General features: G+C 39.9%; 1 protein-coding gene and 1 pseudogene across 1 annotated transcript in view; one reads left to right on the top strand and one right to left on the bottom strand.

The window, feature by feature from the left end:
• LOC102201527 (solute carrier family 26 member 6-like) overlaps positions 1-7,622 on the bottom strand; it is a 22,234-nt gene extending 14,612 nt beyond the window's left edge. The window contains exons 1-8 of the mRNA XM_013910673.1: positions 7,483-7,622; positions 6,654-6,793; positions 6,283-6,393; positions 5,136-5,308; positions 4,857-5,021; positions 2,881-3,033; positions 2,586-2,668; positions 2,067-2,214 (exon numbers count right to left, since the gene is read on the bottom strand). Coding sequence (XP_013766127.1) covers positions 2,067-2,214; positions 2,586-2,668; positions 2,881-3,033; positions 4,857-5,021; positions 5,136-5,308; positions 6,283-6,393; positions 6,654-6,793; positions 7,483-7,622 — 1,113 coding nt within the window. The remainder of the gene's footprint in view (positions 1-2,066; positions 2,215-2,585; positions 2,669-2,880; positions 3,034-4,856; positions 5,022-5,135; positions 5,309-6,282; positions 6,394-6,653; positions 6,794-7,482) is intronic.
• Positions 7,623-9,613: 1,991 nt separating this feature from the next.
• Positions 9,614-11,754, top strand: LOC106456203 (uncharacterized; annotated as a pseudogene).
• The last annotated feature ends 3,250 nt before the right edge of the window (positions 11,755-15,004 follow it).

Below are 15,004 nucleotides of genomic sequence, written 5' to 3'. Positions count from 1 at the left end.
CCTGTCGATACCTGTCGGCTGCCTCCGGAGTCCCACAGGCTAACCAAGCCCGATAGGACTCCTTCTTCAGCCTGGTGGCTCCCTTCACCTCTGTTTCCTCACATTACTGCAAATATTCCTCTGTCTCAGCTGACTCCTCTTTCTTGCTTGATTCTTTGTCTTCATCATAATTGAAATGGATGATGTGTAGTCCTCTGACACATCTTCTATTTCAGTTTCACATTCTGAAAATTCAAGAAACTTCAAGACGCCCAGTCACTTTCTTTCCAAGCTCCTCAGACTACCATGTCCTGGATGCCTGAGAACCTACTTGAACATAGTTCAGATTCTTCATCACTTTTCTTCACATAGCCTTCTTCCACTTCTGCAGGTGGGTGATGTGCTTTTTCAGAGAAAGGGTAGCATGTGCTCTAAATATTGACAATATTTTCTTTATCTTCTAACCCTCGATCTTCCTGATCATTGATTCTTCCTCCTCATTATACTAGAGGACAATGTGCTTTGTTCTACTGCTCATTACTTTGCACAACATGGTAAAAAAAAGTATGCTCACAAGCCTCCAGTGCAATGGAGGCCTGTGAGCATACTTTCCGTGTATGTATTATTGTAGGGTATACCTTACAATATGAAGCACCTTGATGCGACTGTTGTTGTGATTTGGTGCTGTGTAAATAAAATTTAATTGAATATAGAACACCTGCCAATTATACCCTGAACCCCAGAGGGTTAAACATTTTTTTAAAGTAACACAATAGTTACTTTTCAAGTAATTAATTACTTTTAGAATATTGTAACTCAGTTACTAACTCAGAAGCAACTAGTTACTATAAATCGTTACTTTTTAAAAGTAACTTGCCCAACACTGTTTTTAATACACCTCTATGTTTGTTTTGGCATTTAAAAAACAAAACATCCAGGTTCTTTTTTTTTTGCATGCATCTAATTTAACCAAACATTAATCATTTCTCTAATGAACTGATTACAAAACCTGATTTACCAGCAAATTATAAACAGTGCAGTTCAGTTCCAGGACATGAGTTTGCATGGGGAATTATTAATCAGGTTACAAAGAACAAGCAAAAAATCGAAAGTGATGCTTCTGTACTGCTTGTAACTCATTTAATTTCTTCTTGTTTCACACAATGTATCTTTTTATTTTAACATTGAATCATGTAACTGACTGATTCAATTATAGTCTGTTATTATTATTTGGGTAATTCAGACACCTGTGACACTTTAAATAACTCTGGAGGGTGCTGAAGAAATAAGAGAAAGCCATTTCCCAAAATTGCACTACTAGTTAGAACTAAGTGAATAAATAAAAATGCACTGCATGAATAGCGTAATCTCTCTCTTTGAAGCTTTAGAAAAAACAACAAGAGTTAATGAAACAATGTAGACAAGTATTTTTGTTGCAGCTCACACTGTCTGAGACTACAATCTAAGCATAAGATGTAAGAATATAATGCTTTGGTTATTTATTCTAATGCAGGGATGTCAAAAATCGTTTGACATCTGGGGCCAAATCCAGCACAGTTTGATCCTAAATGGGCCAAACTAATAAAACTCCCCTTTCTGCCAGTGTAGCAGATACAGAAATTGCAGGAACTTTTCTTTTATTTAATTGGTTATTTGTTTATTAATTACTTTGATGTATTATGAATAGCCATAGGGAAGTTGGTAAAAAAAGAAAAAAAAGAAAATACATTTAAAAGACATTTACATTTTAAAATTTATGCCCTGCATTATATTTGGTAAAGCTGTCCAGCGGGTCAAATTGGAGTCTTTGACAGACTGAATGTTTGACACTACTTTTCTAAAGCATTAGCTGAAGTAAATTTATTTCAATGAACTAAGCACCTGAAGCAAAATGAACAGAAGCCTATGCAGCTGGGCCAAAGCTTGATCAGTGACAACCTGAGTGATTGTTTCCACTAATGTGGCAGGAATAGCAGACTACAGAGTAAAGTCTAATAGGCCAAAGTTGTACTCCTCCTTGTTATGAGAGAGTCAGAGGACTGCTTGTACTGTTTGTGCAGGCCACTGTGCGTGTATGCTTTCCTCACCTGGTTGCTGTCCACCTTGTAGCCATATTTGAGGCCAAATGTTTTGCTCAGAGAAATGTTGATGGCAAAGCCCACAATGGCCACAGCAAAAGCATCTCCTATAACGCCTGAGAAGAAAGTGGTATCTGGAGCACGAGGGGCCTTGAGCCTGGAGCAGAAGAAAAACGTGAGCTGTTTTATCAGCGACACACACATGAATCTGTTTAATAATTTAGAAACACGTCAAATTAAATTTTATGAATCCCTCTTTAAAGGCCAGTAGCTGTTGTATACATGTATGACATTAATCTCCTATTATGGCTAGTGTTTACCCCACGCTGTTTTATGGCTTCCGTGGGGAAACCTGGATTTTTCCATAACAGGAGCCTTCAGGAGACACGCTGTTACACACACACTTCTTTGCAGATTGTGTGACAGTCTTATCAACAAATTCTGGATTTCTGGCAGAAATGAAAAGGGAGGAAATTTTGTGCCCTGGGTTTACTCCAGCACTTTATTTCCACACAAAGATGAGCTTACCCACTGGGAATTTCTCCAACCACGTCAATGTTGTATTTACTAGGAAGTTCACAGAAATGTGTAATGATTGTTGCTGCTATGACCTGTTGATTAAAAAAAACAATGTCACTCCAGTATCATTAGTTCTTTTTATATTTCTTTCTTGCAAACAGCCCCTTTCGTGTGCAACTATAGCGTTCCCTGGGTCTAGTGTGATCATTGGTGTCAAGACGCTCCCTGCTGGGTGCATAAATCAATACACCTGCTGTTTTACTGGCAGAGAAAGGATGAAAGAAAAACTAAAAGGAAGACGTACAACTACGAGCTCTATTGGAATAGGCAACGGCAGCTTCTGTCGGTAGCAGTCATTGATTTCTTTGACCACAATGAGAACAGCGAGTGCCACCAGGCTGACCACCAGCTCTGGCATCTGAGTCTGCGGCAGCAGGCTGCAAATGTCCAACACAGTCTGTGAAAAGAAGAAAAACAAACAAGTAAGGCAATACAAACAATGATAGTACAAGAGGACTGGAAATTCGGCTAGTACTTAAAGTCAGCAGAAATCTCCAGCAGTGAGGAAATACATGTCATCAAAATGCAGCTTCCACTTAAACCCAGCCATCTTTGTGTCTGAAGCAAGTTAATTTAAAGCAAACTTGTGCCTGTCTAATTCAATTCAATTTTATTCATATAGCGCCAAATCACAACAAAAGTCGCCTCAAGGCGCTTCATAGATACAGAGAAAAACCCAACAATCATATGACCCCCTATGAGCAAGCACATTGGCGACAGTGGGAAGGAAAAACTCCCTTTTAACAGGAAGAAACCTCCGGCAGAACCAGGCTCAGGGAGGGGCGGCCATCTGCTGCGACCGGTTGGGGTGAGAGAAGGAAGACAGGATAAAAGACATGCTGTGGAAGAGAGACAGAGGTTAATAACAGATATGATTCAATGCAGAGAGGTCTGTTAATACATAGTGAGTGAGAAAGGTGACTGGAAAGGAAAAACTCAATGCATCATGGGAATCCCCCGGCAGCCTACGTCTATTGCAGCATAACTAAGGGAGGATTCAGGGTCACCTGGTCCAGCCCTAACTATATGCTTTAGCAAAAAGGAAAGTTTGAAGCCTAATCTTGAAAGTAGAGATAGTGTCTGTCTCCTGAATCCAAACTGGAAGCTGGTTCCACAGAAGAGGGGCCTGAAAACTGAAGGCTCTGCCTCCCATTCTACTTTAAATACTCTAGGAACAACAAGTAGGCCTGCAGAGCGAGAGCCAAGTGCTCTAATAGGGTGATATGGTACTACAAGGTCATTAAGATAAGATGGGGCCTGATTATTTAAGACCTTGTATGTGAGGAGCAGGATTTTGAATTCTGGATTTAACAGGAAGCCAAAACAGGAGAAATATGCTCTCTCTTTCTAGTCCCTGTCAGGACTCTTGCTGCAGCATTTTGGATCAGCTGAAGGCTTTTCAGTGAGTTTTTTGGACATCCTGATAATAATGAATTACAGTCGTCCAGCCTGGAAGTAATAAATGCATGAACTAGTTTTTCAGCGTCACTCTGAGACAGGATATTTCTAATTTTAGAGATGTTGCGCAAATGGAAGAAAGCAGTCTTACATATTTGTTTAATATGTGGGTTGAAGGACATGTCCTGGTCAAAAATGACTCCAGGGTTTCTCACAGTGTTACTGGAGGCATGTGTGTATTCTCTTAAACTGCTTGATCTGACTTCTTCAAAGTGTGTTTCCAAGTTCAATATTGTCTCATTACAGCAGGTAAAATTACAACTTCATCTAATCTGATATGTGTGTAATAACATCTAGCATTTAAGCTCCTGTAATTCCCTGCATAGCTCCAGTGAGATTAGCTTCAGCTACTGGAACCATACTGGTGACTGTAATTGGACTGGTATATTTCATGAAGCTCTTTTCTGGCATTACTGGCCAAGCAAAACTTTTACTCTAAAAGCCATGTTCTTATAGTATTTTATATCATGCACTTTGTTGCACTCAAGGACACAAACACACAAACTTTGTATTTATTTACAAAGGTAATAGGAATAACTCATCCATTTATGTAGGTGCAGGCATCATAAAACTGTTGTAATTAGTCCAGTGCAGTCATTAAAGAAAAGTTAATGATATAAATTTTTAACTTTGCAAAATTAATTTTTTAAATGTTTAATCGTAAAGGTCAAAGTAGCACAAAAAGTAAATAAATAGTGACAGCAATTTAAAATGTTAGTGTACTTAAGTGTGAATTGGATAGATAATGATTAACACACTCACATAAATGAGGGAGAGGGGTCCAGTGAAGCGAGACGGTGTGATTCCAAACAGGTACTTGAGCTGGGAGACACACACGTGGCATGCCGATCCTGTGGTGTAGCCACGAATGAGGGGCTCAGAGAGGTAAGTGACCACGAAGCCAAACCTCACCACACCCAACAGAATCTTAGGATGTAAAATGACAAAGTCAGTGAAGGAAAGGAGGTGAAATATGCCCTGAAAGGTTTGCTCATCACTTCACTAAAAGCTGTACGTCTGACACACAAAATAGACACACACCTGAAAGATTCCTGTCAAGACTGTGAGGGAACATGCCACCTGTACTCTGTAAGCATCGCGTTTATCGATGTCCACAGTTTCCGTCCCATTAGTGCCATTCACAATAAAGTTACTGTCAGGTGCCAGCCTTTCTGTCACACTCCCGACCATGATGCTGATCACAGCAAATGTACCTGAGCATACAAAATACAGCCATGTGGACACACAGATATTCATAGAGACATGGAAGAATCAGATTAGCAATGCTCCAAAAGGTTGATTCTGTTCATCTGGACGTAGCGTTTTCAGTGGGAGAAACGTTTCGACACTCATCCGAGTGACTTCTTCAGTCTCAGCTGACTGCAGGTTAGAGTTAGTTCATACAGATTTTACAGTAAATTTGTATGAAACTTGGCACAGAGGTACAGTAGGTGTCCCAGAGGAGGGATGTGTTGAAAGCTGGACATCAACTATTCAGGATGATTTTTAATGAATTTAGGAAATTGGCATAATTGTAGTGTATTGGCTGTATTGAATTGAATATAAATGTCATTTAATTTCTGAGGAATTTTACAGTAAATCTGGATGAAACTTGGCACAGAGGTACAGTAGGTGTCCCATTCGAAGCTTCCTTGGGATATCAGCCTTCCCTATTTCCTGCTGTGGAAGGTGAGCACTCTGTACCCTCCGTCCAGGCTCATCTACGCAGGTGTCGACGGGTTTGGCGGGCCACTACGCACAAAGGAGAACAACAAACGCATCGCAGACCGGCACCGGACCCCAGCACCCGAATACTCTGCCGGTCAGAAGGTGTGGCTCTCTACCCGCTTTGTTCCCGTCAGGACCGAATTCAAAAAACTTACACCCAATTTCATCGGTCCTTTTGAGATCTCTGCCCTAGTCAACCCTGTCTCTGTGAAGCTGAAGCTCCCTCACAATATGAAAATCCATGATGTCTTCCATGTTTCACAAATCAAACTGTGGTCTGCGCCTGAGTCTGCCTCACTATCCATGACAGTTTCTCCCACTGAAAACGCTACGTCCAGATGAACAGAATCAATTTTTGGAGATTTACTTACCTGGATGATTGAGAATGCATCAAGACAGATTAGCAATGATGTTACAGCTTTTTTGAATTAGGAAAACAGACATTTTCCACATCACTTACCTATAGAAATGTGTCTCGATGTACCGAAGATGAAGTAGACCAGCACTGGGAAGAGGGAGGTGTAAAGGCCATACACTGGTCGCAGGGAAGCCAGAAGAGCATATGCCATGCCTTTTTAAAGAAGATAGAACGCATATATGTCAGCTTAAAGTCCTTCAGACACATTTTGGTTGCTTAAAAGATTGATAGAAACATCCTTTTTCTGTTTACTGATTAGAGTGGGGTGGGAGAATTGATATCAGCCTGTGTCCTAATTATTGTCTTCAGATTTGGATAAAATTAAGGTAGCTGCTTCTATTACAAACATTTGTACTGAATTTGTGTGGCTAAAGAGTGAGCTCCCTCAAGTGCACAAATTCCCACATACAAACCCTGCGGCAGATGCATGATGCCGACACTGCAGCCAGAAATCAGGTCTCCTAAGGCATTTTCTCTGACGGAGTAACGAGGCAACCAGCTGAGAACAGGGACCCAGGTTAGAAGTATGTGTTTCAGCCTGGGCACCGAACATCTGCAACAGTCATTCCAGAAAGACACAATTTAAGTGCTGATATCGACTTTGTAGTTTGTAGTTTTAAGCTTAAATAAATAAAGAATATCTATGTACCTTTTTATATCTATTAGTCTGCTGAAGAGGGATATATACAAAAAGACTGACAATGTAACTTGTGAACTGTACCACCTGTTACATCTTTTATCAGCTGGGGCTGTAAAAGATTAAGTCACTGTGGCTTAGGGTAGAAATGTGATAAGCTTCCATGGAGTAATAACTAAGTATTTAACAAAAATAAATAAATAAAATAATTAATTGCCTTTCTCCTGCATGAATATTTGCCTTCTTTGTCCCAAAGAAATATGTAAGGTAATAAAGTAAGTCTCGACCTCCTCTGCCATGTTGACGCGTTAACAGTTATGAATTCATGTAATTGAACTGTCAATAATTGCTTTTGTGATTCATCAGTATCACTTTTATGGTCAGATATGATGTGCTGTATCACAAGTTGTTTTAAAGGTTAACCAGGGAAAATTTTCAAAAATGAGATAACAAAACAGTTAACCAACCAGACAAGTCAAACCTCTATCTAAACATGCAAACTCATTCTCAGCTCTTTAGCTCACTTCATTAATATCTTTTAAATGTTGAGAAGTTCTAACCCTAACCCTTTGCGATAACTTCCCATGTCTTTTTAAAAAAATTACCTCAGGGGCTCTTTCACCTGATCACCCAGTGTCAGTTTAGTGGACCAGGTCTCTTTTTGAGCCACTTCATCCAGGCATAACTCATCCAGAACCTCCCTCTTCACAAAATACTCAACGGATTGCAAGTCCTTCTCCTCCATGTCCTTGTCTACTTGAGCAAATGTCCGAGACCTCTGTAAAGTTGGGTTTGTTTTGAGGGTCCTCTTGAGTGGTACGGACAGTTACAGGTGTCACCACTGTGTGAAGAGAACGAACCCCCCTCAGTGTTCTGTAATAATGCATCTGTGGGAGTGACTGTTCCTTTTCCATCCTGGTAAGAGAAGATCCACCTCCCCGCATGTCCCTGACTGCACACTTGCACACACCTGATGTAATGTGTGTCTGTGTGAACATACATGTGTGTTGGCCTATGGCAAATAATTTGCTAAAAGTAACTTAAAAGGATGACTTGCAGAAACTGCAGAAAACTGCAACTGAAAAACAGAACATGTGTTGTATAATGTAACGAATGTGCATTAATACAGAGGTTTTTTTAAACACTTACTCAATTTTATTTTAATTTTAGTTTTCTTCCGTAAAGTGTATTTCCTCAGTGAGGGACAATAAGGGATATTTCTATTCTATTCTATTCTGAACCATTCTCTCATAATCTGCTTCTAAATCATCTATAAACACTTTCTAGAATAGAATAACCTTTTATTGTCATTGTACATTTAAAAATGTTTACTATCTTTATTGTTTATCTATTATCTTTATTGCTGTTGAGCTTCAGTAAAGAGATAAAATAACATCATTTTCATTGTCAGCAGAAAATCCATGCCAGATATTTCTTACGGTGTCTGATATGTTTCTTTGAACCTGGCAGACTAGTAAAAACAGGCAACACCCTCGTGGTCTAAATGTCACCAGCTAATCTTATGTATCCCAGCTGCCTGTTTACATATAAGGTAACTTTGTTACACATGCCATGTTTGAAAAACCAAAAAACAACATAGAAAGGTTTTATTTTTGTTAGAGATATTGAAAAGTCATCTGGGGGGGATGTCAAACCCTAAAAATTTGAGTCTGTACACATGATCTGTGTATGTCTGTCAGTACGGCCACTTAAATATAAAGAATTCTGGCCATTTAGCCTTGAACCATTTGGCCTTATAAAACAAACTCATCAATCACACCGCTGGCATCTATGCAATGTTTAATGTTGAGCTGGTTAACATTTAAAGGTTTTTGTCAAAATGACTTCAACTATTGATTGGGCTCTTCATACCTTGAACAGAAAAAGATAGATAACATAGTCAGTGATATAGCTGGGAGGGAATCATTGAACTAAATGAAGGATTTATATTTTGCCCACACTGAAAAAGGTATTTATATTTTGAAAAGCATAGTCTTTGTTACTTTTGGCAAATATGTTAATATTTACAAGAGAATTGTATCAATCTTTATCAATCCTTTTTTTTTACATTTTTTTTCTTTTGCATCTAGGACGACATGTCAATGAACTGTACTTGGCAGAACACATAACTTTAGTCAGACATTGTTTATGATTTTGTGTTCTAACTGGTTCACATTTTAAATGCTGTCCTCAGACGTTTATGTTTTTATGATGTTGTAAACGAGGATGACAGGTTGATGTACAAGACAAAACACCCATATCACTAGGAGATGAGCCCTTGAAGCCCAGCTTTTGTTCTGTTTTTGGTTCATTTTAGTCATGGATAAAGTGTAGCAGTTTGTCCCTCTGCTTCTCTGACTTTTTTTTCTGTTCTAAACATTAAAAGAAAAAGTTTCGTTTCTGCACGTGCCAGTTTGAATTTTTTTCATGCTTGTATGAAACTATACATTTATTTTGTCATTTAAGCCTCTTCATGTTTTTGTGTGATCAAGTGACAGCTGACAAAGCAATCATTATAAGCAGATTGCTCCAAGGAGGGCATTATAATTATGAGCTTCATACATATATCAAAGAGTACAATTTAAGTGATAGAGAAAAATATTCATAAAATGAACCCATTGTTTTCTTATGATTGATGTGGCACTTACTCTGTAGGTTTTTCAAATACTGGATCTCACCACACATCCCTTTGTTTGTATTAACGCTTGTTAACATGTAAACACTCTAACTGCAGGGATGGAAAGGTGAAGCCTTGTGTGTTTTCACTTAACACATATATACATTTTTGTGTTGACTTTTAAGGTTCTGCATGAAAAAGCTCTAGCATACATCAGTCAACTTTTACATGCATACTACTGCAGGTCGCAGAGGTCATGTGATCAGGGTCTGCTGGCTGTGCATCATACTAGGTTGAGAGCTAAAGGAGATGGAGCGTTTACAACAGTGGCCACCAGACTCGGGAACTCTCGCCCACTGAGCCTGAGATCTGCAGATTCAGGATTTCTTTTAAAAAGCAGCTCAGATGTCATTCTTTTAAACCAGTTTTTTGTTTTTATGTTTTTAACATTATGTTGTGAAGCACTTTGTGATATTTATTTTAAAAGGTGCTCTGAAAATGATTTCTTTTCTCACTCGCTTGTAAAGGGTTTCAGATTGTTTTGTCACCAAAAAAGCTTTTCTCCCTGACTGAGTTAGAAGTAAAAAGGTTAAATATAAATGGAAATTCCTAAAGAGCAACCGACCAAGCAACCAACAAAATGGATTCCGCTTTTTCAAAACTGCTTTTGCATTCTGCATTTGGAAAAATAGTAAAGACAGAAAAGGAAATACAGAAGGGTGCAGCAAAGAAAATTCATATCAAGCTGTTTAGTCAAAGGAGCTTGCAAAGAAAAGCGTCTGGACTTCTTTAAGTTACTTGAAGACGTTTCACCTCTCATCCGAGAAGCTTCTTCAGTTCTAAGGTCAAATGGTGGGAAGTCCCAGATTTAAACCTAGTGGGAGAATCCCTACGAATACTTACGAAGCCTTGAAGCTAGACCCCACAAGCAGCTACAAAAAGAAAGTTATAGTTTGCCTTCAAGACTTTGAAAAGGACAAAATCATTGACCGCCTTACATATCACCGCCTTTACCCAGGGGATGCCATACCCTGCATTTACGGACTTCCTAAAATCCACAAGGAAGCTGTCCCACTCAGACCCATAGTCAGTAGCATAAACTCAGCCACTTATAACATTGCAAAACACCTTGCTACCATCCTGGCACATCAAGAACTCCACCGACTTCACCGACAAGGTCCAGAAACTTCCCCTGGATCCAGATGAAACCATGGTGTCCTTTGATGTAGTCTCACTCTTCACCTGCAAACCCACCATGGAGGCAGTGGAGACCGTCAGAAAACGACTACAAGAAGACAGCTCCTTGAAAGACAGGACCAACTTCACACCCGATCAGATTTGCACACTGTTAGACCTCTGCCTCACCACTACATATTTCAAATACAACGAGGGTTTCTACAGACAAAAACATGGCTGTGCCATGGGCTCCCCGTGTCACCTATTGTAGCCAACCTTTACATGGAGAAAGTGGAAAGGAAGGCTCTTGGGTCTTTCAAAGGAAGAGTACCCAGCCACTGGTACAGATATGTAGACGAAACCTGGGTCAAAATCAAGACACAAGAAGTGGAATCCTTCACTGCCCACATTAACGCTGTGGATAAAAACATCAAGTTCACCAGGGAAGACACAAAGGACGACTGTTTGCCTTTCCTGGACTGCGCTGTGCACATTGAAGAGAATGGCAACCTCAACATCGAAGTTTACCGGAAGCCCACACACACGGACCAGTACCTCCTCTTTGACTTCCATCACCCGCTGGAGCACAAACTTGGAGTAATTAGGACCCTACACCACCGGGCAGAACATGTTCCCTCTAAGCCTGAAGGAAAAAAGAAGGAACACACACATGTAAAGGAAGCACTCAAAAGGTGCGGCTATCCTAAATGGGCGTTCTTAAAGTCAGCAAAGAGGCACAGAAAAGAAGATCAGACACCAGCGAGGGAGGATAAGAAGGACAGACGCAACAACATTGTCATCCCCTATGTAGCCGGTGTATCAGAGAAACTCAGTTTTCTCCAAGCACGACATCCCAGTGTATTTCAGACCCAGCAACACACTCAGACAAAAACTGGTTCACCCAAAAGACAAAACTCCAAAACACAGACTTAACAATGTGGTGTTTGCTGTACAGTGTAGCGAGGAATGCCCAGACCTCTACATCAGAGAGACCAAACAGCCACTTCACAAGCGCATGGCACAACATAGAAGAGCCACCTCCACAGGACAAGACTCAGCAGTCCATCTGCATCTAAAGGAGTGACCTTTGTCTAAAGGACAAACGTCTTCAAGTAACTTAAAGAAGTTACACATTTGCTTATCTTTTTTTAAGGACAGTGTATGCAAGTGGTCCTCATCTTTGGCTCAAAGTCACGCTTTAATCAGCTTGTGAACATCTATGGTCCCAACACCTGAGGGATGACAAATCTTACTCTGCAGCAATATCTTGAAATATGCAAACCACAGTGACTGTCATTTTCTCTTCTTTAAGGTCATGCTAAGGCATTGTTCTTAAATGCTAAAATGATTTAAGAGCTCTCCAGACCCATATCTTTGCAGGGAGTGTGAAAAATGTGTGCAATATTCTGTGGCCTACTCTTGTTTATGTTAATACTATTGGTCAACAACAGTGCTATACATGCAGCACATGTAGTGTTACATGTTTTCCATATGATCTTGTGCCTTAGTAGCTGAGAAAGCAGAACTAAAATATAGAAAGAACTTCCGTATAGGGGAGTAAAATTAAGTTTTAAACACAGATATATTTTCTTTTACACTTTTCCCTCTTTATTGTGAACTCCACTCTGGCACTCTGTTCATCTGGACGTAGCGTTTTCAGTGGGAGAAACGTTAAGTCACTCATTCATGTGACTTCTTCAGTCTCAGTCTCCACTCCGGCTTCTTTTCTCAGTGAAGCCAACTTCTTAAACATTTAGCCTGTGACCTACAAATAATGTCATCCCTGCCAGGTGAAATGGTATAAATTTCTCTGTAGCCTCAACCTTTTGTTTTTGCACAGCTAAAGACCTACGCAAACAGACACCAAAGCAGTGCCATAAGTCCTGCATGAAACAGCCAGTTTGGCAAGATAACGGCTGAGTGTGCTCAGTGTGGCCTGGGCTGAGCCCACTTGTGTAATCTGTGTAAGTTTAGTAAATTTCGGAAGATGTCACTTTTAAGTTGTCTTTTTTTTTTTTTTAAGAAATGTCTTATATTTTAGCCTTTCCCATTTTTTCCTGACTGCTTTTTTCCTTTCTGTTGACATTTTTGTGGAAACATTTCAGGGAGAATGAAAAAATAACTAATATAATATATTAAGTTTAAGGGTTTGTTCAAAACAATAACTGCCCTGTTGCATATAATAATTCAACATTTTTTAAGCAGCTCTGCAGACACTTTTGCTTTATCAATGCACACACATTCATCATCATAAACTGTGGTAAATCTGTGGACAAAGGTCCTGTTGGAAAACTGGGATAGGGGCTGGCCATGTGACAACAGTTTCAGGATGCAACATTTGCAAGGAGGCACATTTCAGAGATGTTAATGTACAGACGACCGGCGTATGTGTCACTGATTAATCTACACTTCCTGTAATCTGCGAGCATCACGCTTCTTGTATCTACTGTTGTGTATTGCAGTATGCTTGACTGTCTGTTAAAACAGTTGTGAATAATTAGCCAAAGTGTGACCTTTACGACCCGCCCAGGAAGCAGACACACCTCCTGAAAAATCTGAATATGTGAAAAAGTTTGTATAATTGCCATTATGTACTTTTTGTGTGTCAAGGCCTTTTTGGGGTTTATTTTCAGCAATCATTTGCTTCAGTAGATGTTTGAACAAAGTTGCTGCATGCCTCATGCCAATGTGCAACATTTTTCTAATCCAGTTCTAGCTATTGTTATCTTTGATGTGTTTGTACATGAGTGTTTAGACGTGCATTCATGCGAGCTTGCATACAAGACACATGAGAAAATGAAGACACAGTACTAGTCGATATTTTAAACATTCTCTCATTCTGTGATTTTTCTCTGTGTTTACTGTTTTTTTCTCCCTGTGGTGACATCAACACATGTGAAAATGTACAATCACCAAATAAAAGTAAGCATTTTGTACACAGTACAAACATTTCTGACTTTTGATATTTGTGAACAAAAGGTCAGTTTTACCCAAACTAGGATCAACTTTCCTGCTTTTCTGTTCTTTACTTTACTTCCTTTCCCCCCCACGTGCCACGGCACAAAACAGATTCAAACTGAGACTCAGTAACTTTTATTTACAATAACGTAATGGAATAACAGTGTTGAAACTAAACCTAACGCAATGCTAAAGTGAGGAAACAAACTATTAGCTAACAAGCTAGATGACTTTTTTACAGTGAACGGGAACTGCGAGACACAATGATATTCAAAAACTACAATGAATGTAAACTGTAAATAACTGCGACACACCATGAAACATGAACCACGGGAAAGCTATGAATAACCAGTGGCATACTATGATATACAAACTATGAAGGTGGGTGAGACACTATGTACATGAGCTTTAGGGGATTTTAAACTAGAATATCCCAGAACATGAACTGTGGCAGACAGGGCACAGCAAGGGGAGTGGTGGTGCGAGAGTCAAGGACGGAGAGGCACTGAAACAGATGGGAAGAGTCAGGCTGGTTCTTGTAGGAACAACAGAATAAATCCAATCTGATTTGTCTGAACAGTCTTACTTGATTGCAGGTGGATTAATGAGAGAGAGGAGGAGGCCTGGGTGAGTCAGTAGTAGTGATCCGTGATTCCAAAACAGCAAGAGCAGGGAGGCAGGCAGACTGAGAGTTTAGTGGCTGTTGAAGAGTGACTGGAGATTAGCGTTCAGGCGAGTGAAGCTATTGTAGGATTGCAATCACACGCGTCCAAGTACTCCACAGCGTGGCTGGCAAGAAAGGGTATAAAAGAAGAAAAACTAATGACATGGCCTGGTAATATGGTAAACATGGTAATAAACTAATGATTTAATTCAGGTGTGTTGACACCAGGTGAGAACTAGAACCTGCAGGACACTGGCCCTTAAAGCCTGGAGTTGGACACCCCTGGTTTAAAACCCATGCTCTCCGTCATTCTCCCTTTTAGACTCCAACCTCTTCCCCATCTCCACCTCAGTCTCAGTCTTCATTTTCACCACTACCCACGTCTAGACTTTGGGGGAGGGGGGTCCTCTCCTAAATCTTCTCACCGCTTGGGTTTCTGTTCTGTCATGATGGGTAATTGGAGTCAAATCGCCAAATTGATTAATTTCTCTATCTCAGTAAATCACGTTCAATTCTTCCAAAGGATCTGTCCTTATTAAAGTAACACTTACTTGTCAATTGATATTGTTTCACTTTAGATAAAGTAAATAGCAAGTGTGACCAAAAACACCTCAAAAAGCATTTATCAGCAAAGAAAAAGAGCAAAAGTCTGTGGACTGTAAAACATATGTGAGTGAAGTTGGCCCCCCCACCTTCTTCAAATCCAACAAAA

This window comes from Pundamilia nyererei, unplaced genomic scaffold (genome assembly GCF_000239375.1).
Source record: "Pundamilia nyererei isolate P.nyererei 1_Seehausen unplaced genomic scaffold, PunNye1.0 scaffold00047, whole genome shotgun sequence".
NCBI lineage: Eukaryota > Metazoa > Chordata > Actinopteri > Cichliformes > Cichlidae > Pundamilia > Pundamilia nyererei.
Note: the sequence above shows the minus strand (reverse complement) of the source record. Positions and strands in the feature narration are given on the sequence as shown.